The sequence below is a fragment of the Orcinus orca genome, chromosome 10 (genome assembly GCF_937001465.1).
Source record: "Orcinus orca chromosome 10, mOrcOrc1.1, whole genome shotgun sequence".
Lineage (NCBI taxonomy): Eukaryota > Metazoa > Chordata > Mammalia > Artiodactyla > Delphinidae > Orcinus > Orcinus orca.
The window spans coordinates 74,927,986-74,949,889 of record NC_064568.1 but is presented as its reverse complement, the minus strand read 5'-3'; the positions used below and the strand labels follow the sequence as shown (position 1 = coordinate 74,949,889).

The following is a 21,904-nucleotide window of genomic DNA, read 5'->3' as shown; positions in this document are numbered from 1 at the left end:
ACCCGTGACCCCTGCATCGGCAGGTGGACTCTCAACCACTGCGCCACCAGGGAAGCCCTGGCTGGAGCTACTTTTCCTAACCCCTCAGAGCTCCCCATTCTCAGGTGAGGACACTGAGGGCGTGAGTGACACGAGTGAGACTCATATTTTTTGGCATTTGCATTAGAAAAAAAAATTGGAAGAGTCTAGTCACTTTCTTCATCAATTCCAGTTCAGAAAGATGCGACTGTAATCTAAATTTGTCCTTCAAGCCATTGCTGGAGTTGTGAGAAACCTACTTAACACCCATCTCTATCTCATGGGAACAGGCATTGAAATGAGTGCTACCACACAGCTGGAATCTGGCCTGTGAAGACTGTGAGGCTGGACAAACAGATGCAAGGAAGCAAACATCTTCGAGTACGTCTGGGAGCTTAAAGAGTGAAAACAGAGAATGTAGACCCAAACCTGAAAAACATGACAGTCTGGTAACTGGAGTTAAGAGCATAGTCACAGTTACAAAAGTTCTGAGGTGCAGAGGGAGAAGCAATGGTAGAAACTGGCTGTCGCTGGTGGTGGTAATCAGGAAATGTTTGGCGCGCCCCAGGGAGAGACCCGCCTGTGACTAAATACGTTTTCAGCTTATTCTGCTGCCGTGTGTGGGATGGGCTGCAGGAGACCTGGCAGGAGTCCTGAAAGGCCAGGCAGGAGGCAAGAAGCGACCCAGGGAAGAAGCACAGGGTCCCTGAGGGGCTGTGGTGCTGAGGAAGGAACCCAGTAGGACTCTCGGAAGTTGAGATGGAGTGAGAGGGAGCAGAGCAAGGGTGCAGTTTTCTCTCCGCCTCGTGGGCAAAGGGCACCGCAGGGACGAGAGAACACTCAGGGCACCCTCTGCTTTTGAAACTGATAGGAAAGAACACCTTGTTTTCCACCAACCTCAGATTCTGTACCCTGGTTTGGCGTGTACCCTGGGGTATTTCTGTGGACTCCAGTTCCCCCTATGATGATATATTTAACTCCCCTGTTAGGACTTCAGAGCTCATCAAAAGCCCTTAAAAATGTGCTAACAGCCCTTAATGAAGCCTGACGCCTTCAATTAAACTGTCAGAAATAAAGCCCGGACAGCAGTGCCAAGGGTGTGGGGGGTGGGGGCGGTGGCAGCCCAGAGGCCAGAGCTCCGGTTTCATTTCCTATCTGCAAGAGTCCTTTTTGAGAAGGGGGACCCAGCAGTATGGCCCCCTCCACCGATGCCTCTCATGGTCCCGAGCCACCGCACACCTCCCTTGGCCAAAGTTTGGGAAGAGAAAGGGGGCCCAGCTTCCCTGAGGACACACAGGCCCCTTGTTCGCCAAGAAGTCTGCCTTGACTTCGGTGTCAGGGCCGAGTGCCAGGCAGGGCAGAACCTTTGGGCTGCAGCCTCTTCCTGCTGGCAAGGTGGGAGCGCAGCCAGGAGCTTGGGGGGACAGGGTGGTAGAGCTGGTCATTTGTAGAGAACTCAGTCCCCGGGCTGCAGGGTGAGGACAGAGTAGAGGGGGTGACACTGAAGACAAAAGGAAGATGGGGCACTGTCTCCACCCCCAGGCCTATGAAACAAGGGATGAACCGGCAAAGGAAAATGGCCTTCCTCTGTCTCGGCCAACAGTCTGGGTGTCCTGGCTCCAGGCCTGTCCCTCCTCTGCGGCCCCAGCAGGAGGTACTGTAGTCACTCTGAAACTAAGAAGACCAAGACCCACCCTCACCCCCCTGTCTTGGACCCCGGCCCAGTGCTGGCCAAGGCCCATCTGGGTCAGGCTCATCCCCCCAGACTCTCCAGGGCATGAAGCCATGGCTGGAGCACACAGGGAGCCATGGAGAGGGAAAAAAAAAAAAAAAAGAGTTTATTTAATCAGAGAGCCTTTGAAGGCACCTGGTTTGAGTGTAAAAAAAAAAAGTCAGTAAAATGGCGACTGTACAGGGTTCATGATGGGCAAGAACATGGGGAGGTGGAGGGAAGAGGCACATGGGGAGAAGGGGGCAGAAGTATCAGATAAGACTTCAGAACAAGCAGTCCTGACCCCTAGCCACCCCTGGTACAGGCAAACAGGTAGACACATGACACACACTGAGACTAGGAGCCTCTGCCGCTCTGCCAGGCAGGGATTGATCAGAGCCAAGTGCGGGGGCGGGTGGGGGGAGCACATGAGCAGACACAGAGGCCGTGTCCCCTCCCTCAACTCTGACTCTCAGGCCCACAGTGTCCCCACCGTCCATCCTCAGAGGCTCTCTCCTCCAGGCCTGGATGCTGGGCCCAGCACAGGCCGTGAGACAGCAGAAGTCGGCTAGGAAAGAAAACCTCCAGAGGACCCCTGCCCATCCCTGAAGGAGAAGGAGGGCAGGAGCAGGCGGCCGGTGCCATCCTTCCGTCCATCCTCGGTCACACGATTGCCCGGAACAGGAAGGAGAAGACAGCCCCCAGCGCCAGGCCCAGAGACAAAAAGAAGGCCATGATGGCTCCGGCCGTCTCTGCCTCGGCTGGCTTCACTTTCCTAAAGGAGGGAGGGTGAGCCTACCTTAGGATGGCCCCTACCCCAGCTCCACCCAGAGCATCTAATTCTGCTTACCCACCTGTCGTACTTCCCCTCTTGGGGGGATGTGTACTGGGGCTGTCTCTACCTTTCCCTGGGAGCCCCTCCCTCACCCGACCCCTCTCCTACCCACCACTGCCTGGGACCCTAGGGCCAGCGGGCTCCTCTCTCAGCCTGGAAACCCTGAGCTCCAGGATCAGGAATCTTCTTTTGCCCTCTCTCCCTCTACTGAGTGTCCCCCATTGGAGCACCAGCCCCCTCCTGAGACCACCACACTCCCCACTCACTTGGGCCCAAAGCACATGCAGAGACTGGCGAGATAGCCGTTGGAGAAGGCGAAGGCAGCCATGAAGAAGATGAACCAGGCATCGTGCTCAAAGACCACGGCCAGGTTGTGGCGGGGATGGACGTTACACAGCAGCAGCAGAGGCACGAAGGCTAGCCGGGCCAGCACCAGGATCGGCAGCCAGCGGCTGTCCTTCCCAGGCTGCGGAGACCAGGCAGTGTCTCAGTCAGGCTGCGCCAGCCCCCAGGGCACACCCAGGCCCCCAACCAAGGCCCCCAGGGCTCCATTTGGGGTCCCTCAGGATCTGAACTGAAATCTCAAAGCCTAGTTACCCTTCAGGGGTACTGCCTGGGAGGGGGCATGACAGAGCCTTCTAGAGTGCTGGCCATGTTCTATATCTTGACCTGGGTGGTGCTTATCAGGGGGGTGTGTATGTTTGCTTGTGTGTGTATATACAGTCATTAAACTGTACACCTACAACTTGTACGCCTTACTGTACGTAGATTGTGTCTTGGTTTTTAAAAAAGCATGGTCGCCTTTCCACCATACTTTCTTGGTTCCCTCTCTGGGTCTCAAGCTGGATTCTCCCCTCTCACAGGGTCTTGGTGCCCCCTTCCTTCACTTACCCACATGGTGAAGGCTGTGAGGCTCCGGCCCAGCCAGTCAAAGATATTGAAAGTCAGGAAACAGGACACAGGAATGAAGTAGTCTCCTGGAAGAGAAAGAGTAGATTAGGGAACGGTTAGCAGGTCCAAGAGAGGCAGACTCTACAACCCTGACCCTCACTGGGACTCAGTTTTCCCAGCTATAAAATGGAGAAGATGCTTCCAGCCCAGGGAAGGGCAAATGGACCAGGAGAGCCTGGCTGGGGAGACAGCAGTCCAAGCTCCCCTTCCCTGGAGTCCTAGCCCTGCTGGAGCCCCTGTCCTTCCCCATCCTGGGAACCCATAGGGTCCTCACTCCAGGCGCTGGTGCCCGCAATGCTGGACTTGACCTCGGCAGCCACGGCAGGAAACATCCCAATAGTGATGGTGAAGACGAAGCAGATGGAGAGAGCCGGGACTAAGATCTGGAGGAAAGGGACTCAGGTCTGTGTCTTCATGGCGGTTGTGCGTCATGAAAGAACCAAGATTCCCCAACACACACACAGACACACAGACACACAGACACACACACAGACACACAGACACACACACACACACACAGACACACACACACACACACGATAATCCAGGAAAGTGGCCAGTCTCCAGTCAGAAAGGGAGGGGATGGGGTCTTCCCAGGTGGTCCAGTGTGTAAGACTCCGCGCTCCCAATGCAGGGGGTCCGGGTTCCATCCCTGGTCGGGGAACTAGATCCCGCATGCATGATGCAACTAAGAAGCCTGCATGATGCAACAAAGATCCCATGTGCCGCAACTAAGACCCGGAGCAGCCAAAATAAATAAATAATTAATAAATTAAAAAAAAAAAAGAAAGGGAGAGGATGGGCAGTGCTGGGAAGGGGGAGGGTGGGGTGGGGAAAGGAACAAAAGGAGAGAAAGAGGGTGAGGGGTAGAAGGCAGGATGCCCAAGCCCCACATACGTTTTTGAGGATGGCGCAGACAGAGTGGCTTCCGTCGGCGGGCTGAGAGTTGGGGGCTGAAACTCCGGCCTCCTCTTGGCCTGCTTTTGACTTCTCTCCTGGGGGGTGACAGGTGGTGGAAGGATCTTCAAGTTGTGGGAAGGACAGAGCAACAGATGACACAATCCCCGAAAGGGCTGGGGTCAGCTGAGGGTGGACATTCCCTTAACCAGTGCACAGCCGCGCCCTGACACTTAGCCCAGACGGCCTTCGAACTCCCACTGTGCAAGTCCCCTGACCTCTCCCAGGAGCCTCAGGTCAGGTTACGCCCTGTCCGAGAATCTGAAATTGCTTCCCAATGTCCTCAGGCGTTCAAGGCCACCCAGGATCTCCCCCCAGCTTCTCTATCCCAGCCCCTATTTACTACTGTGACCCCTCACCCCATCCCTGATCCCTCTCGCCTCTGGCATCACTGCAGCACGCTCATTCTTGCCCTCAGCTCATGCTGCCTCCCTGCTGGGCAGACTGTCCTCCACCCCAGCTTCCTCAGTCTCTTCAGACCTTTGCTAATGAGGTCCAGCTTGGTCTCCTGCTCCCCGGGCCCTTCGAGCTTGAGTTGCTGGTAATAGCGGTAGAATTCCTATCAAGTGAGGGAGACCAGGAAGGTGGATTCAGAAGCGGAATATCCAGAATCTCCACCTCCCCCAGGTTTCACACCCATAACACCCTTGATCTGGAGTCCTGGACCCACCCTAGACCCCAAACCCAGTGTTCTCCAAGAGCTCACCAGCCTCGGCAGGCCCAGATAACAGGCGATCGTCAAAATGATAACCCCACAGGCTGTGATAAAATAGCCAAAGGCACTTTCCGACAGCTCCGAGCCACCTGGGGTGGAGGGTGTCAGCGATCAGAGACAGGGCCCCTCCCTTCTCCCCACAACAACAACCAGGGCGACAGGCAGACAGATGGCAAGACTTACTGGCGATGGCGCAGATCATGGCCACAGAGGCAAAGAAGCCTGCCAGGCCCTGACCACTCATGATGGGGGCTGTGTAGCTGGCGGGCAGGAGGCCGGCCAGGCCAAACAGGCTGCCCTGCAGGATGGCACCGAACGCTGGGGAACAGGGTGGGCATCAGCAGGGGAGGGAGGAGCCGGGTGGGTGGCCGGGGCCCCTGCAATTCCTGCTTTACTCCCAGTAAGTCTTGACGCTGAGCGGCCCTTCTCTCCCCACTCCCAGGGCCTCCTCTCCCACACCTGGTCCATGCCCGCTCAGGCTTCTGAATCCTGACCACCCAGAGGGAGGAAGAGATTTCTCTCTGGCCAACTGTGGGTGTGAAAGAAAGGGGCAGGTATGTGGGAAGATCTCTGCCCCAGGTCCCCACCCAGCCCGGCTTACAATTAATGAGCATGATCTTCATCATGGTGACGACAAAGAAGGGCAGAGCATCCATGGGCACCTTCACCAGGATGGCAGTGATCAGGAACACCAACAGGATGGCCACCAGGCTGCCCAGGATCCGCACAGCCTGGGGGATCCTGCCAGAGAGGCCACGACGGCAGAGACGGGTGGTAAAGCCAGGGGCTCAGCCCAGGGAGGGCACGAGGCAGCGAGCGGTCAGGGTGGGGGCCCGGGCACTCACCTCTGATGCAGGAAGGAGTTGAGGCAGGTGAACAGCAGTAGGGGCAGCATGGCACATAAGGTCATGACGTTGTTGAAGATGGCGCTGAGATTGTTGCGCTCTGGCAAGGGTGCTGAGGGGCCGGCCGAAGCCTGGACGTCCTTGCTCGGTTCAGCAGGGACCAAGGACGCGTTCTGGGACATGTCCAGGCGGTTTGTGAAATACTGTGAGGGTTGCACAGAGGAGTGTTAGAACCTCTCTCCCCGTGCCCACAGCACAGATCCAGGCCCTACGTGCCCAGTGGACATGCCCCTGGGAGCCCATCCCCCACATCTCACCGCAGTGGCTGTCATGAAAAAATTCCAGGGCAGCAGCGTCCCCAGACCCAGCATGAAGAAGATAAGCCAGACGGCTTTGTACCTGGGGATGGGAGAGGAAAGTGAGGCCAGGTGACTCACCATCCCACCCTCCTTCCCAAATCAAACCTGGGGCAGCCCCCTCCCCTTCCATCTCTCCAGCTGTCCCAGGGCACAGGGCATGCGTCCTCCTATTTGTGTATGTATGTGGAGCGAGAGGTGGCCTGGGATGGGGGAGAGGGCACAGATGAGTCCCGAGAGGGAAGGGGACCAGGGACATAGGACCGAAGGGCATGGCCCAAAGGACCATTCTCAGCCCCAAAGACTCAGGGGACGCTGCAGGCTTGGGAACCAGTGTGACCCACACATCCGGAGGTGGTTTTGGAAATCCTGCTAAAGGCTAGGGGTGGGAGGGTGAGTGAGAAAGCAAACACAATTCTTCCACCCCCGCCAGGCAGGCTGGAAGTGATTACACTGTCAGGGCAGGGCTGCGTGGCTCTCCAAAGAGGATTCTGAGGTCAGGAAACTCCCAGACCATTCTGGATCTAGGAGGGCAGGCAGGCAGGGAGCCTTGGGACATCTGGGAAGTGAGGGAGCTGTTTTTTCCTGGCCTAGACAGGACCAGCTTTGTAGTTTGCACCACGTAGGAGAGGCCAGGAGGGACCAGGCCACTGGACATCATCTGGGCCCCCAAGGGTAAATAAGCACCACCCAGCCTAGGCCAGGTCACTGCCCCAAGCCCCACCCCTCAGGGCCTGTTTGCGAAGGGACAGCTTTCCCCAGACAGCCCTGGGCGCTCCCACTGTGGTCTCCACCTGTGTCTGCCATACTTTCCCCAGAGCCCACACCCGCTTTCTTCACAGAGCTGGCAGGGACAAGCCCAAGGCAACGAGCAGACGGGTCTAGCCAGAGCGCAGGGCCTGGCCGCACCAGCTGGAGGCCTGGGTAGGCACCCCAAGTGGGCAGGTCTGAGCCCTGACAAGTTCAGCCCCCCCAACTCCCTCATATATTCCCCACCTTGAGGAAGAGAGGTGAGGCCTTGATCGAGAGGCCCAAAGGAAGGGAGCATTCCCAGCCAAGGTCCCAGAGGACAGAGGGCCAGAGTGGGGCTGGGTGAGTGCCACAAGGCCAGTGGAGAAGGGGAAGGGGTTCAGAGAGCTGCCACCAGATGGGGGTGCTGGGATAGGGCGGCAGGCAGCCTGGGAACAAAAGACACTGCGGAGGGAATCAACCAAACAGCTTGGGGCCTGTACTTACTATGTGTCCTTAAATTCCCTCCCACCCAAGTAAACCTCACGTCTCTTTTACAGGTGGGAGATGGTTTCAGAGACATAAAGCTAAGTGCCCAAGGTCCCACAGCTAGAAGTGGCCTAGTTCCATGGCCTTTGGCACAGGGGGACAGGATGGGCAGGGGAGCGGTGATGGGATTGGGGGGCCCGGGTGGAAGGCTGTTTTGGACCCCAGGCACGGCTTCATCAACTTTTTGGGGGCCTAGACTCCTGGGAGAACTTGCATCCAGCTACAGCCTCTTCCCCCAAAACACACATGCGTGATCATGGATGCAGGTCTAACCGGAGGGAACTCCTCGGCTCCGGAGGTGGGGAAGTGAAAGGGAGGTCAGAGTGAGGATCAGGGTGAGGCAGAGGCCAGCTCAGAAACGAGGGGTGCTGCCAGATGTCTCCCCACGGTGCTGGCAGGAGCTGGAAGCTGCTGAGCACTGGAAACTCTGACAGGCCAGGGAGGGGCTGCTGCCCCCATCAGCACCCATCAGCACCCAGCCACAGCACGAAGGGCCCCCACCCCTGATGCAGACCCGACTCAGCTACCTCATAGCCGGAAGGCCCGCCAGTGGTGGCAACCCCAAATTCCAAGGCATATGGCATCCAGCCTCCTGGAGACCCCTTTCCACTCCCCTGGATTCACAGCCCAGGTCCCCCAGTACCTGTCCTGAGGCTGGTGACTGGTTGTCATGGTGACGGTGTTCTTGGTTATGCCTGGCTGATAGCCTCCTCCCTCGGTGCTTGCTGGGGGCAGAAGCAGTGTGAGGTCCTGTCTCGGCCCTGCTTCCCCACAGGCCTCTTCAGACTCTTGGTTGGGGGGTGAGGAGGGCAGGGCAGACAGAACGGGCAGGCTGAAGAGTCCGGAAAGCCCCACTCCCGGCCCTGCCTCTCAGGACTGCTCCCTCTGACCCCTTGGGCCTGGCCCGCTGGGCCCCCCTGCCTGCTCAGGCTCTACCTGGCTCCCGGCCTGGCCTGGCCACTGCCACCGCTATTTTTATCCAGCAGTTGAAGCAGTTTGTAAGCAGGGAAACAGGAGGGTGGAGCGCAGGAGGGAAGGAGGAGGAGGTATGGTTGAGAGGGAGAGAAGAACAGCTAAACGCAGGGGAGACAGCGGGAGGGGTCAGGGACAGTGATGACAATGAAGTGGGGACAGAAGGAGGGAAACAGAAAGGAGATAAGAGCGAGAGGATAGGGGGAGGGAAGAGGGAGGACACAAAACAAACAGATCCGCAGAAGCAGCAGCCTCAGGGGTGACGACCGAGGCCAAACCAGCGACCGAGGCCAAACCAGCGAGGCCTCCCTCCCCAGCTCTCTCTGCAAGTCTGACCTCTCTGCACTCCCAGGGAGCCCCTGGGCTCATGGTTAGGGTGGGATTTGGAGAGCCTGTCCCCTCCTGGGGGCACCCCAGACTCCAGCCTCTCTGCTCGTGGCACCCTAACCATCCTTTCCAGCCACTGCCCAGAGGCTCCCTGGTTCCTGGCCAGTCTTCCAGGAACATACTTCAGGATGTGTGTGGGGACCCAGCCTCTCCCCTGACCCCCAGTCCTGGCCACAGGGTCATCCCATCCCCCCCGGATTCCTCTCTGACTCACTCCCATGTCCTCTTCCCCTTTCTGAGAACAAAGTTGGAGGGAAGACTGGAGGGATGGGAGCAGAGGCTGCCTAGTCCCCAGGCATCCAGCCTCCTCCCTCAGTATCCCTTCCCTGCTCAGGCAGGGAGAGGCTCCCTGGCACCAGCAGAGGAAACAGCTTTCCCTCGGATGGCATAGAAAGCCAGGCAGGCGTGTGCTGGTGTGTCCCCAACGTGTGGGCCTAGCTCTGGAGCCACCTCTACCGTTCTGGGCGAGGACTGGCTTCCTTGCCCACCAGGACCAGCACTCAGACTTGCCCAGACTTGCCAGCAGAAGGGTGGGGGCAGAGGGGGCCCGGGTGGTCTGTGGGAGGTGGTCCTAGCTCAGGCTCAGGCAGCAGGCCTTGTCCATGGGCTCCTCCAGAGTAAGGGTCTAGAATGAACGTGGCGGCACAGGGCATATCAGGAGAGAACCCCCCAGGCCTCACTGTGGGAGGGAGCAGCCCCATTCTGAGAAGCCTCCCCACAAACACAACCAGGGAGATAAAACCCAGCCCTGTAGCTTGGGAGATAAGACAGCCAGCAGTCTCGGCAGGGAGCTGAGGGGGTGGGTCAACTCACAGGTGCAGCCAGTGCTCCAGGCCCCAGCCTGAGACCACAGCCCTGGGGACCCCAAGAAAGGACCGCGATGGGCCTTTCTACCCCCCCCTCCAATAATTCCTCTCAACCCCTCCCTGGGTAAACTGCAGCCTCTCCAAGGCCTTCCTCAGCCCCACAGCCCACATCTGGGCCATAGGACAAGGAGGGGAGGGGCAGACCCACATAGCTCCAGATGGAGGCGCTCTTCCTTTTCACAAATATTTACCGAAGACCTCTGCATGCCAGCCAGGCACTGTTCTAGGCACTTGGGACAGTGGTGAATGACAGTTTATACATTTTCCAGAAGGATGGGGACGAGAGGGCTCTACACTGGGGTGTGGGCAGAGGAAGTGAGGGGAATCCCCAGCTTCTCACCTCACCCTAACCTGTGCTCCATCCTCACCCTCCACAGGCAAGATTCCTGGCAGTAAAGAGCACGTGCAGCTTCAACGCGCAGGCGGGAGATGGGGGGGGTGCGGAGAATAGAGTATCTCCCCTTCCTCAGTAAAATCTCTCTAGGCTCAGAGGAGTATTTCTTTCTGCTACACCCCTGCTCTCTGTTCTCAACTGTCCTCACCCCAGTCCTGGGCACAATTCAACTCCAGGGGCAGCCCGCTGCCCCTGCCCACATCCTGACGTTCAGCCCACCAGCCCAGGTATTTTGTTTTTGTCTGCCTTTGCCCGGCAGCAATTGGGGATTTGAGACCAGCTCAGAGCATCTGGTGCTCCTCAGCCATGCCTTGGCCTGCCGAGATGAGGCCTTGACAGCAGCCACCAAACTGAGCACCTCCCCAACCCCAGGCCCCAAACACCTCTCATGACCCCAGCTTCCAGAGACACCCGTGTGGTGGCATCAAATTCACCACCTCCTTGGATCCCACATGGGGCCACCACCTGCAGATACCTTCTCCTGCCCTCGGCTGCCCTTGCAACCACCACAAGCTAGTACAAGACTGTCTCCACGAGAACAGACGAGGACAGCTGAAGTTCACAGAGGTTGAGTCATTTGCCAAAGATAACAGAGCTAGTGAATGGGTGAGCTGGAATTCAAACTCAATGTGCAGCTTACTCTAGGCTCCTTCCTGGGTGGGGAGGAAGGTATAAAGGCTGTTTCCCAGCCAGCCTCTTATACTGGGAGACAGGGTAACTCTACTCCAAGTAAGGGATTAAAAATAAGGTAGGGGTCGAGGTCACCTCCAGCCTGAACTAAGTGTCAGCTGTAGGGCACTCCCCCACCCCATTACACACACATCCTGGCAAGGAGAGCTTACACTGGCAGGAGGACAAGGCAGGAAGGTCTGGAGGTGATTGAGAGGAATGGGCAAAGGGACGGCCCCAAGAGGGGTGAGGGGCAGGGGTGGGACCAGCCCTCCTCCACCACAGCTCTCCCCTGGGAAGAAAATCTGGGGTATGTCTTTGTTCTTTCTCTGAGTGAAGCAAGGGTCCTCTCTCCGGGAATAAATGAGGACGCGCCCAGGAAGGGAGGCCAGGTACACGAGTTCGGCCAATAGAAGGCGGTGGTTAAAGAGACAGCTCCTCCACTCCCATTCCCTGCACCCAACGCAGTTAACGGCGCGGCCCCTCCCCAGTACCAACGACAAGAATTGATCGAGATTAACCTTCAACTCGCCCGCCCCTTGCAGAGGTCAGCTCCGCGACAACCGGTTTCAGGCCCGGGAGCCAAGTCGTCCACGCCCGCTCGGGTCCGGGTCCCCGCAAGGTGCCCCGGCGCCCGTGCCTCGGCGCGCCACGTGCTGCGCGGCTCCGCACGCTCAGCGCGGGGGCGGGGTGAGGCTCAGGTGGGGCCCACCCCGCGTCCCCTCCCCCGGCCGCTCAGCTGCCAGGCCCGGCCTCCCTGCTCTCGTGGCAGGCGGCAAGCGGCGCCTTCCACCCCGGCGACCCCCGGCCCCCGGTTCCCCGGCCCCCAGTCCCCGGGTAGCACCTGCTGGGAAGGAGTCCTCCCGCGTGGAGGTTTGCGCGCTTTCCCTGCCACTTCCCGCGCCCGCCTGAGCACATTCAAACCCGCCGTCCGTTCGCCCCGCCCCGGCCCGCCCCGGCCCGCCCCGGCCCGCGCCCGCTCTCCGGCGTCCAACGAGGCCCCGGCCCCGCCCCCGCCCCCGCCCCCCGCACGCCGGCTGCCGGCTCAGAGGGACCCCCGACCCGAGACCCTCCGCCGCCTGGCCTACACCTTGCACTATTTCTGTAGATAGGACCTCTGGGGGCGCTGCCACGCCAAACCCTGCCCCATCACGGAGCACGTGGGTCTGGAGGGTATAGCAGCACACTGGGTACCCCCGGTCTCCGCGCTGGGGTTACACAAACTCCTACACAGCTGTCTCGAGACACTCCCAGCGACAAACCCGCTCAGACAGATCCGGACGGCCTCCGCATCGCCCCTACACCATCTCAGACGTTCTGTTATGGCTCCCCAAGCCCCCTCCCACACCATCTCTTTCACACTGCACCTTTTTCCTTTCCAGCGTCCCCTTCCCTTTTCAGTGCCACTTTCTTCGAGTCAGACTTTCCTTTCCTCTCCCCAGACCCCACGCCGGGGATCCCTCCGACGGAATCAGCATGATGTGTGACCTGGGTTTTCCCACACAGATCCGCTCACCGACAACTTTGACTTAGCGATGTGTGTGGCGTGGTGGGGGGAGCCACAGCCCTGTAGCCCTCTCATGATTCACCCTTTCTAAATCCAGAACATTGGAAAAGCTGAGGCACAGCTGGCAACGGGAAGAGAAAAAGCCCGTAACAGCTTTATAGCCTGAGTGAATCCTATGGTCCTGATACTCAGAGGTGGAAGCCTTGCGGAGCCCCATGTCCTCCCTGGCTGAGGAGGAAGGGGGTGGGCATGCTGAGGAATGATCAGTCCTTCTTGTACCTCCAAGGGAGGGGGAAGGATTCCCTCCTTTTTCGTTGGTCAGTAAATCTAGGGGATGGGGGGATCACTGCCCCTACAGCAGCCCTCACTATAGGAGAACAATCCAAAGGCTAGAGAGATGCTGAGGACAGAAAATCCAATTCACCCCCCACACCCTTGCCCCAGTTACCCAAGAGGCCTGTACCCTGGAGAAGCCATAGGCACTAATTAACAATTAGCAGTACTAACATCGTAGGGATAAGGCAGAGTCACGCCTTCTCTGCAGAGAACAGACTGGGCTCTGACGGGAAGGGTAGTTTTTCTACTTAGGATTGATCCGTGGATGCACCCCAAGATACTCAGAAGGGCTGTTCCCAGCCTACTGGCTCAGGGACCCACAGAGACATGACATACCAACATCTCCTGGTCTTAACCAAACAGAGGGCAGGAAGAGGGGTATGAGTGGTATTTTTCTAGGCACTGCCCCATGCCTTGAGGGCAGCTTCATGTCTGGGTCTCCCTCCCCCCATTCCTACCCTGTGTTTGTCCAGCCTCTCTCTTCCTCTCCTGGCCCTCTTCTCCCCTTTTGCTCGGCCCCTGTCTCTCTCCCCATCCTCACTTCCCGTCTCTAAGTCTGTGGAGGTGGCAGGCCTTCGTGGTCAAATGGATCCCCCAGGCTGGTGGCCATTGGCTGCAGCTGTGTGCAAAGGGGGCTGGAAGTGGAAAGAAACTGGAGGGAAGTGGTGAGGGTCACAGGCCAGACAGCGGAAGGCTGGTTTCCCTCCCCACCCCCGCTGAAGCTCAGCCTGCTCACTAGATGGCAACAGCCAGGGCTGTTATTGCTGGACAGAAGCCTGTCTGGCACTCTCCCTGCCTGGGCCCCCAGCCAGCACCCACACCCCTCCAGAGCCACCTCCCTACGCAGAGATGGTTGCTGGGTGCCAGGGCCCTCTGCTGGACAGCCTCGGAGCCCGACTCACAGTGGCCTGTGCCCTCCAGGCCCAGCCAGTCCTTGTCACCCTCTGCCCAATCTTTTGGCTCCCTCAGGTCCCGGGTACAGGGGTAGGGTGTGAAGGGCTGATCCAGCTGCACCCCACCCCCACCGGATACCCCACCTATTTGAGCCTGTGGCTTGCCCTGATTCCCTCCTCCCCCTTCCAGGCCCCAAGCCTTCCTCATCACCTCACACAACCAGTCCTATCCTTCCCCAGCCCTGCCTCCATCTGTGTTTGCTGGAAGTGGATTTGCTTGGCTCCGCAGTTTGTCACCAACTCGTCTCGTGACTGTTATGTTCTTAGTCCTGTTTGCGACTCTATCTCTGTGGCCCTCTGGCAGGCTGGGACTAGGGAGAGGCCAGAGAGGCAACTTGCCTGAGTTGCAATATTTAAGGGGGCGCCCAAGTATTCCAGAATCCAGATAAATAATGTTTAAAGGCAATATTTTTTTAAATCAAAGTTAATACAAAAAAAAAGAGAAAAAAATCCATGATGAACAAAACATCAACTAAACTAAAGCCAGAATCCGGCCCTCTCAGGGTCGGACACCCTGAAGTCCCTCACCTTTCTTGTGGGTGTGTACGGGGATCAGGGTTCAGGAAGACTGGGCTTGGTTTTCCAGCTTCATTTCTCAGACCTCTGCCCCTATCCTCTGCTCTGGGAAAGTCTCCGACCTTGGAGACAACTGAATGTGGTTAGGGTAGGGTAGTCATCTCACCACGGCCTCCAAAGTCTGGGAAAATGATCTCCTCCGCCACAAACCGCAGTTGCAGACTCCGTTGATTTCCCCCCCCACACACGCGCAGACCCCCGCCCCCTCGCCGCGGCCCCGCCTCTGCTCCCAGCGCACCTGCAGGGACTGCGGAGGGCTCATCCGGAGTCCGGGAGCGCGGACGGAAATTCACAGGCCTCCATTTGGCCTCCTCACTTCGGGACTGGGGCCGTCGTCGTGGCCGGAAACCGCAGTCCGCGCCGCGTCTGACCGGTCTATACCGCCGGGCGGCAAAGGGGCTGCAACGGGCGATCCCGGCGCCCGCCCCGCGCCTCGCGGCTGGCTCGGTCCCGCCGGCGCCGCTCGGGAGTGAGAAGCGCTCCGGAAGGCCAGCGGGAGGGGAGGCCCGGAGCGGGCGAAATAAATAAAGGCGCCCGTGACCCTGGAGGGGACCAGGGGTTCGAATCCCCTTCACCCCGCCCCTCCCCCGGGCCACCTTCCCGAAGGGGTCGAGCACGTGCACTGGCTTTTCAGGACTCCGGGAGGAAGCAGATGGTGCCGGGGTGTGGGGAGGCGGGGGTCTGGCGGAAAAGCCCGCTGGGCCGGCTTGGGGGCCCACAGCTCTGGTCTCGGTTCTTCCCCCAGGCCAACCTTCTGAGGGGTATGCTAACGGGGTGAGGGCCCTGAAAGGAGCCTGTACTCCTCACTTTCCCACTTTGAACCGAGAGCCCAGGACTCGCTGGAGGAGGGTGGGAGGGAGGAGTATTGCATGGGAACCGTAAGCAAATTATCCGGAGGCTGGCATGCAAATACCTCTGACAGCTCTTATTTGATCCCCGAGGGGCCTCCCACTGGGGAGGGGAAATAGGTGAATTCCTCAGATCACACCCCACCCACCCGCTACCCCTTAGATCCCATCATGAGCAGAGGACCCCTCAGGGGTATGCATTTCTACACTGCTCCTCTGGGCGGCTGCCCACAGGGTCCCTCAGCAAACAAATCTCCCTCTTCCCACACCACTAGCTGCGAAGAGTGTCCACGCTTGCTGGAGGACGTTTACCTCCTTACCCTGAGCTGGCCAGGCAGACCCAAGACTGCTGGTTTACAGTGTAATATACTCAAATTAGGCAAGTGGACGTACAAACCGAGAGGGACAATGGAATAGGTAGCAAAAGGAAGCCTTGAATTGTTTCCCCATCCCACCCTCTGGACAGGTTCGACTGTCATGCAGTGCAGGAGTGTGACAAAGACTGTCAAAGACATCCCAGGCATTCAAAGCAACAAATATTTATTGAGCACCTGCAGTATGTATGCTGGGCTTTGGAGGCAGGACTGACTCCCTAGGGAACCAAGGTCTTACTACTTGGTAAATCACGAGTCAAAGACAGACAGTCTGGATTAGCTAGGTTAAGCATTGTCCCTCATTGGACCTCATGTCCCCATTTGCCTGCGGGTGGGGGTGGCGGAGGGAGGAGAGTCAGTTCCTCTCCCCTCACAGGCCAGAGGTAATTAGAAACGTTCTTGGAAAAAAAATTAAAAAGATGGGACTTCCCTGGCGGTCCAGTGGTTTAAGAGTCTGCACTTCCAATGCAGGGGGTGCAGATTCGATCCCTGGTCCGAAACTAAGATCCCACATGCTGTGCGGCCAAAAAAAAAAGAAAAGAAAAGTTCTTGGGAAGAATGCAGGGGCAGGGAGGGAGGGATAATGATGGGTTTTCTGCTAAATGCAGAGCATCCTTCCAATCATCTCTGCTGGGAGTCGGGGGCGTGGGGAGGCATGTCCTGGCCGGACCCCTCTCATGCTCTGTCCCCCACCATGTCTTCTGCCCACTGGGCAGGCTGCAGTCAGTGATGGGGCCAGGACTGTCTTACTCCAAAAGAAAGCGTTTCAGTGGATACAGCTGCTACCAGGATTCATGGCCTCATTTTTGGGAGGCTAGCCTGTCCCTCCTCTCCAGGCGGGCCACTCTGGAGGCCTCCCCAGCATCCGGCGGGTGTCTCTGGCTGAGGACAAACAACAGACAGCCCAGCAAAGCCTCTCGCATATCCTGAGAGCCCAGGCGGTGGACCAGCCGGCGCAGCAGGGGCAGGAAGTGCCGGCGGGCAAGGCGGGCAGCAGGCAGCAGCAGGCGGGCCAGCAGCGTCCGCAGCAGCAGCGGGAGCAGCAGAGTGGGCATGGCCAGTGACTTCCAAGGCGATCTAGACTCTAGGCTTGCCTTTCCTGCTCCCTCCTCACCTGGCAAAGACATGAGGTGGGCAGGATTTAACCCCCGCTTCAGTTTATACCCTCCTGCCCCCAGATACCAATTCACGGGTCATTTTTGCTTTCCAGATGCCCTTGCTTTGGGAAGGGTGGCTGGGTCAGGAGGACACTCACCATAGCCCAGATGGAGACAAACAGCGAAGGCAAGAGTAAATTCGGGGCTGGGACCTACAGCTCTCCATTCCCAGCCTCCAGGGGCTCTTACTGTCCCTTAAACCCTCCCTTCCTCTAGTCACCCCCTCCTCCTGTGCACTCTCAGTCACCTGACATTCCCTAACCCCTCTCCCTCAATCCAACAGGAGTTCTTCCCTGGGCAATTCTAAGTTTTCTTTTCAAGGACCTTGATCCACCCAAACCAGACACTTCCTACCCTCCCAGTGCCCCACCGCCCACAGCAGCCCAGCTCTCACCAGCAGGGACTGCCACTTAGCATCAGTGTCCAGCTGAATTTGCCTGCAGGGGCTACAGTCTCACTGGACACTACCCAGGGCGGCCCCACCCAGCTCGGCCCCACCCAGCTCAGCCCCACCCAGGACAGCTTGCCTGGGTTGGGGGAGCAAGGAAGAGACAGCTGTGTTCTGGCACCTGGTATGTGGAGGGATGGGGGCAGCTGGGCTGGAAGAAGTGATGCAGGAATTCCTCCTGCTGGGTGCAGACCTCAGAGTCTGCACTGCACTTTCTAATGGTGTGATCTGAGGCACGTTGATTCTTCTGGGTTCCAGTCCCCTCGTCTGTTACCTCAGTAATTGGGAGGAGTGACTGGAATGGGACAATGTATGAGACCCACTGACCCAAACCTCAGAAGCAGTAAGGTTGCAACCCACACACCGGGCATGCTCAGAGTGGCCGAGATGGAGAATGGACCGGGGCAGGCATTGTGGGCCCTCTCCTGGAATAGAGGCGTGAGGTCACAGTCCATATCATAGCTGGACACAGCTGGGCAGCACTCCCACTCAGGGACGGGAAGAGAGATACCCACGTCAGGACCCTCTTCACCCACGTTTTCTCCCGAAGATTAAATGGAGTTCCATGAGATAGTGAGGGAGAGATGGCCCAGGTTTGTTTTATTTTGTTTTTAAATACCTCATTCTGACATGTACACACTGCTATATTTAAAATAGATAACCAGGGACTTCCCTGGCAGTCCAGTGGTTAAGACCCTGCGTTTCCAATACAGGGGGCACGGGTTCGATCCCTGGTCGGGGAACAAGGATCCCACATGCCACACAGTACATCAATCAATCAATCAATCAATATTTTAAAATAAAACAAAATAAAATAGATAACCAGCAAGGACCTACTGTATAGCACAGGGAACTCTGCTCAATATTCTGTAATAACCTAAATGGGAAAAGAATTTGAAAAAGAGTGGGTACATGTATACGTATAAATGAACCACTTTGCTGTACACCTGAAACTAACACAACATTGTTTATCAACTATACTCCAATATAATATAAAAATTTAAAAAAATAAATAAATTTTAAAAAATACCTCTTTTTTTTGTTTGTTTGTTTTTGGCCGCCCAGCATGTGGGATCCAAGTTCCCTGACCAGGGATCAAACCCGCACCCCCTGCATTGGAAGCACAGAGTCTTAACCACACCCTCATTCTTCTACTTCATAAAATGGGTATAATTTCTGCCTTGATGGACTCACATGAGATAATGGCCATGAAAGGGTTTTATAAGAATAAGGACATGGGAATATGATCGTTTATCATCAACCCACCACCATCCCCCATTAGCATCATCACCATCTCCTAAACCATCAAAGGCCTTGAAGAAAGAAAACTTCCAATTTTGTCGAAAAGGTCTGTCCCCCTTCTTCCTGGAGGAAGCTGGGCCGGGAGAGGAACCAAAGTACAGATGTGTAGGTTTGGTCTTCCTTTCCCTCCTGTCCCTTCCTGAGGAGCTGTGATGGTCATCCCTGGGCTGTGGGTGGAACGTGTATTGAGTATGTATGTGCGTCACGCCTGTGAGTTCATGATCTCACTCAATTCTCACCATCACTCTGCAGGGGAATGATTATTATGACCTTTGTACAGATAAGGAAACTGAGGTTTAGAGGGGTTAAGCAACTTACCCAGAATTACAGCAAATAAATGGCCGAGTCTCCCCCTCAGACCTGCCCCTCCCTCAGGCTTTCCCCTTATCTGTAAGTGGCAACTGCCTCTTTCTAGTTACTTCTGGCCCAAATCCTGGAACTTATCCTTGACCTCTCTCTTCTTATCACGGTTCACTACCCACATTCGTAAATCCTGGTGGCTCTGCTTTCAAAATATTCAGAATCTCCCCACTTCTCACGAGTGCTGCCCTGACTACCCTCGACTGAGCATTTGTCATCTTTCATCTGAATTATTGTAGTAGCCTCCTAATTGGTGCTCCTGTTTCCCTTTTCCACCCAGTGACCAGAATGATCTTTCTAAAACATGAGTCAGATCCTGTCCTTTTGGCTCCCTTTTCATTCAGAGTTAAAGCCAAAGGCTTTAATTGTGACCTGTAAGGCCCTCGGTGTCTGACCTCCCCCTGGCTTCCTGATTCAACTTCTAGTCCTTTCCTCTCTCACCCTGCCTGCCCCGCTGGCCTCCTGCTGCTCTTAACTGTGCCAGACGTATTTCCGCCTCAGGGCCTTTGCACGTACTATTGCTCCTGCCTACAAAGCTCTTTTTCCAGGTATCCACATGTGGCTCCACCTCTCACCTCCTTTAAGTCTTCGCCCAGATGTTACCCATCCATCCTATTTAACAGTACATTCCCTCCACCCCATCTCCTGCTGCCTTCTCTCCATCCCCTCCTCTGCTTTATTTATCTCCTCAGCAAATCCTTCTGACAGGCTATGTATCTTCCTTCCTTACCTTGCTGATTATCTGCCTCCCTCACTAGAATGTAAACTCCATGAGAGTAGGGACTTATGTCTATTTTGTCTGCTGCTCTGTCCCTAGTGCTCGGCAATAAACATTCCTTGTTGGAATAAATAAATAAATAAAGGTTCTGTGATGGGATCCAAACCCAGGCCTGCTTGTCCTAGAGCCTGTGCTACTGAGCCCCAGAACTCTGTGGATCCAAACACATTCCTAGGATGTGTGTGAGTCCTGTGGGCCACAGTCAGCTGGAGAGAGGCATTTGGAGAGGAGGAACTGACCACCACACTGAGCCTAAGGGAGGGGAAGTCAGGTTCCCCCTGGGAACCTACAAAGTATGTAATCTCGAGAGAACCGCGGAGGCCCGCCCAAGTGCTGACCCAGATCTGCAATGCTGTGACCTTGGGTAAGTTGCACCCCATACCTCCCAGGTCAGTTTCCATTGCTGTGAGATCTTCCAGCTGTGAGATCCTTGGACTCTGCGTCTGGGGCCAGACCTCTGTCCCACCCCTGCTCCCTGAGACAGTAGGGGACGCCAGGGGCCTGGGACAGTAAGGCAGGTAAAGGAAACAGGATGTCGTCTCTGGTAACAATAGGAAACCCCAGAGGGAGTTGGGAAGGGAGGTGGGGGAGGGGCAGCGGCTGTGTCCAGGGCCTGGATCTGGTTTTAGTTTATTCTCTACCCCTCGTCCCCCCCTGGGATTAACTCACTTCTTCATCTCCTTCCCACCTTCACCTGGGATTAATCCCATCCCCCGGCCCGCCCCAAGGCAGAAAAGGATTTCCTCAGCCTTTGCTGGAAAGATAACCATCCCTTCCGGCAACAAAGCTACCAGAGAGCAGCAGTTCCTTCTAGTTCCTGACTTAGCCTCGTGTAATGGATCTTTCACCACGGTTCTGAGCCCTGCCTCCAACACTCTGCTGGCCAGGGAGGAAACTGGTCAAACCTCCTGTTCCTCAAAGGCAATTAAAAAAAAAAATGTGTTTGGGTGCCAACTTGTGAAGTTGAGGCCTGTGGGCTGAGCAGTAAGTGACCCCTGAGGTCCTCCTTCATGGTCCTCTCCCCAGATCCTCAGGGCCGCACAGAGGTGTCCTGGGGACCCCCCCTCCATACATAGACATCATTTAATTGGGTCATTCATGTCAACAACAAGTGTGTACCTGGTGACGAGGACACAGGACTCACACACCAGCAGTCAGCAGCGTGACAGACAAACAGATGGGCAAACAGGAGGCGGTGGTGAGAGCTGTTAATAGAGCTAATGGGTTCTCGGGAGACCTGAGAACACTGGGCCTTCCACTCCTCCCACCCCTTTCTGCTGTCTCCATCCAGGGGTTCAAACCATTGTACCGCACAGCCACTCACTCTGCCTGGACCCAAGCAGGGAGGTGAAGAGTGCTTCTCATGGTCACTCCAATCTGGATTCACGTGCCAGCTCTGCGACCCTCTCCGGGCTACTCTGGAGGCTGGAGCACAGACTGCACGCTGCGCAACTGGGGGCAGGAGTGACCCCCCTGGAGTTGTGCTGTGCAGCGGGCCTCCTCCCTAGAATGCGAATCATCATAGAACCTGCCTCTGACAGGATCAAGAGATGGGAGATTACCAAGTCCAGAGCTTGGCTTCTAGAAAGTGTTCAATAAACAAGAGTTTCCTTCCTGATTGGGAGTTTGGGATTAGCAGATGCAAACTATTATATATAGGATGGATAAACAACAAGGTCCTACCGTATAGCACAGGGGACTATATTCACTATCCTGTGATAAACCATAAAGGAAAAGAATATGAAAAAGAATATATGTATATGTACTGTATAACTGAATCGCTTTGCTGTACAGCAGAAATGAACACAATGTAAATCAACTATATTTCCATAATTTTTTTTTTTTTTTTTTTGCCACACTAAGATGTGGGATCTTAGTTCCCCAACCAGGGATCGAACTCACACCCCCTGCATTGGAAGTGTGGGGTCTTAACCACTGGACTGCCAGGGAAATCCCAAAGATTTTTTAAAAATTTACAAAAAACAAGTTGCCTTCCTTCCATATTTTTGGGTTGTCCCTCCCAGCACATCCTATGTCTGAGCCCAGCCCTACTGGCTGCTCCTTGAAGACCTGCTATGAGGCACCCTGACACTCATGAACAGCTACTGAGAGTGGGTGCTGGGGCTCAGTTAACGCCTGAAGAAGCAATGGAGGTGTGCGTTCTGGCTCTGCCATGTTCCAGTGCCCTGTCATCACCCCTGGGGGATCAGCACTGGCCTGCAGCCCTTCCCTGTTGTGGGAGGTTGAGGGCAGTGCTGACCCCCAAACAAAGTTTCTGAGAAGAGGCCAGGGAGGCCTCATCCAGGGCAGG

The 21,904-nt window shown here is 56.4% G+C and overlaps 2 protein-coding genes across 8 annotated transcripts; both read right to left on the bottom strand.

Moving 5' to 3' along the window:
- Positions 1-1,836: 1,836 nt before the first annotated feature.
- Positions 1,837-14,814, bottom strand: SLC29A1 (solute carrier family 29 member 1 (Augustine blood group)). 7 transcript variants are annotated; one of them, XM_033423914.2, is made up of 13 exons: positions 14,565-14,814; positions 8,310-8,391; positions 6,350-6,431; positions 6,033-6,235; positions 5,789-5,928; positions 5,371-5,505; positions 5,179-5,276; positions 4,953-5,031; positions 4,413-4,510; positions 3,790-3,898; positions 3,456-3,541; positions 2,831-3,030; positions 1,837-2,504 (listed from the first exon to the last, which is right to left on the bottom strand). In XM_033423914.2, the coding sequence occupies exons 2-13, from the start codon at positions 8,336-8,338 to the stop codon at positions 2,393-2,395; spliced, it is 1,371 nt and encodes a 456-aa protein (XP_033279805.1). In that variant the 5' UTR covers positions 8,339-8,391; positions 14,565-14,814; the 3' UTR covers positions 1,837-2,392. The 7 variants fall into 7 exon arrangements, with proteins under 7 accessions (XP_033279805.1, XP_033279806.1, XP_033279804.1 ...); XM_033423915.2 differs by lacking the exon at positions 14,565-14,814 and adding an exon at positions 14,433-14,473; XM_033423913.2 differs by lacking the exon at positions 14,565-14,814 and adding an exon at positions 14,279-14,421.
- A 450-nt stretch (positions 14,815-15,264) lies between these two features.
- Positions 15,265-18,165, bottom strand: MYMX (myomixer, myoblast fusion factor). The gene has a single exon (XM_049715598.1). The coding sequence runs from the start codon at positions 16,673-16,675 to the stop codon at positions 16,349-16,351; it is 327 nt and encodes a 108-aa protein (XP_049571555.1). The 5' UTR covers positions 16,676-18,165; the 3' UTR covers positions 15,265-16,348.
- Positions 18,166-21,904: the final 3,739 nt, after the last annotated feature.

Bases quoted from the DNA above. Each gene is read 5' to 3' on its own strand.
- SLC29A1 (XM_033423914.2), bottom strand. From the start codon at position 8,338: ATGACAACCAGTCACCAGCCTCAGGACAG. The intron at 6,236-6,349 runs GTGAGATGTGGG...CAACCCTCACAG, and splicing joins TTTTCATGACAGCCACTGCG to TATTTCACAAACCGCCTGGA. The intron at 3,031-3,455 runs GTAAGTGAAGGA...TGGTCTCCGCAG, and splicing joins TCACAGCCTTCACCATGTGG to CCTGGGAAGGACAGCCGCTG.
- MYMX (XM_049715598.1), bottom strand. From the start codon at position 16,675: ATGTCTTTGCCAGGTGAGGAGGGAGCAGGAAAGGCAAGCCTAGAGTCT.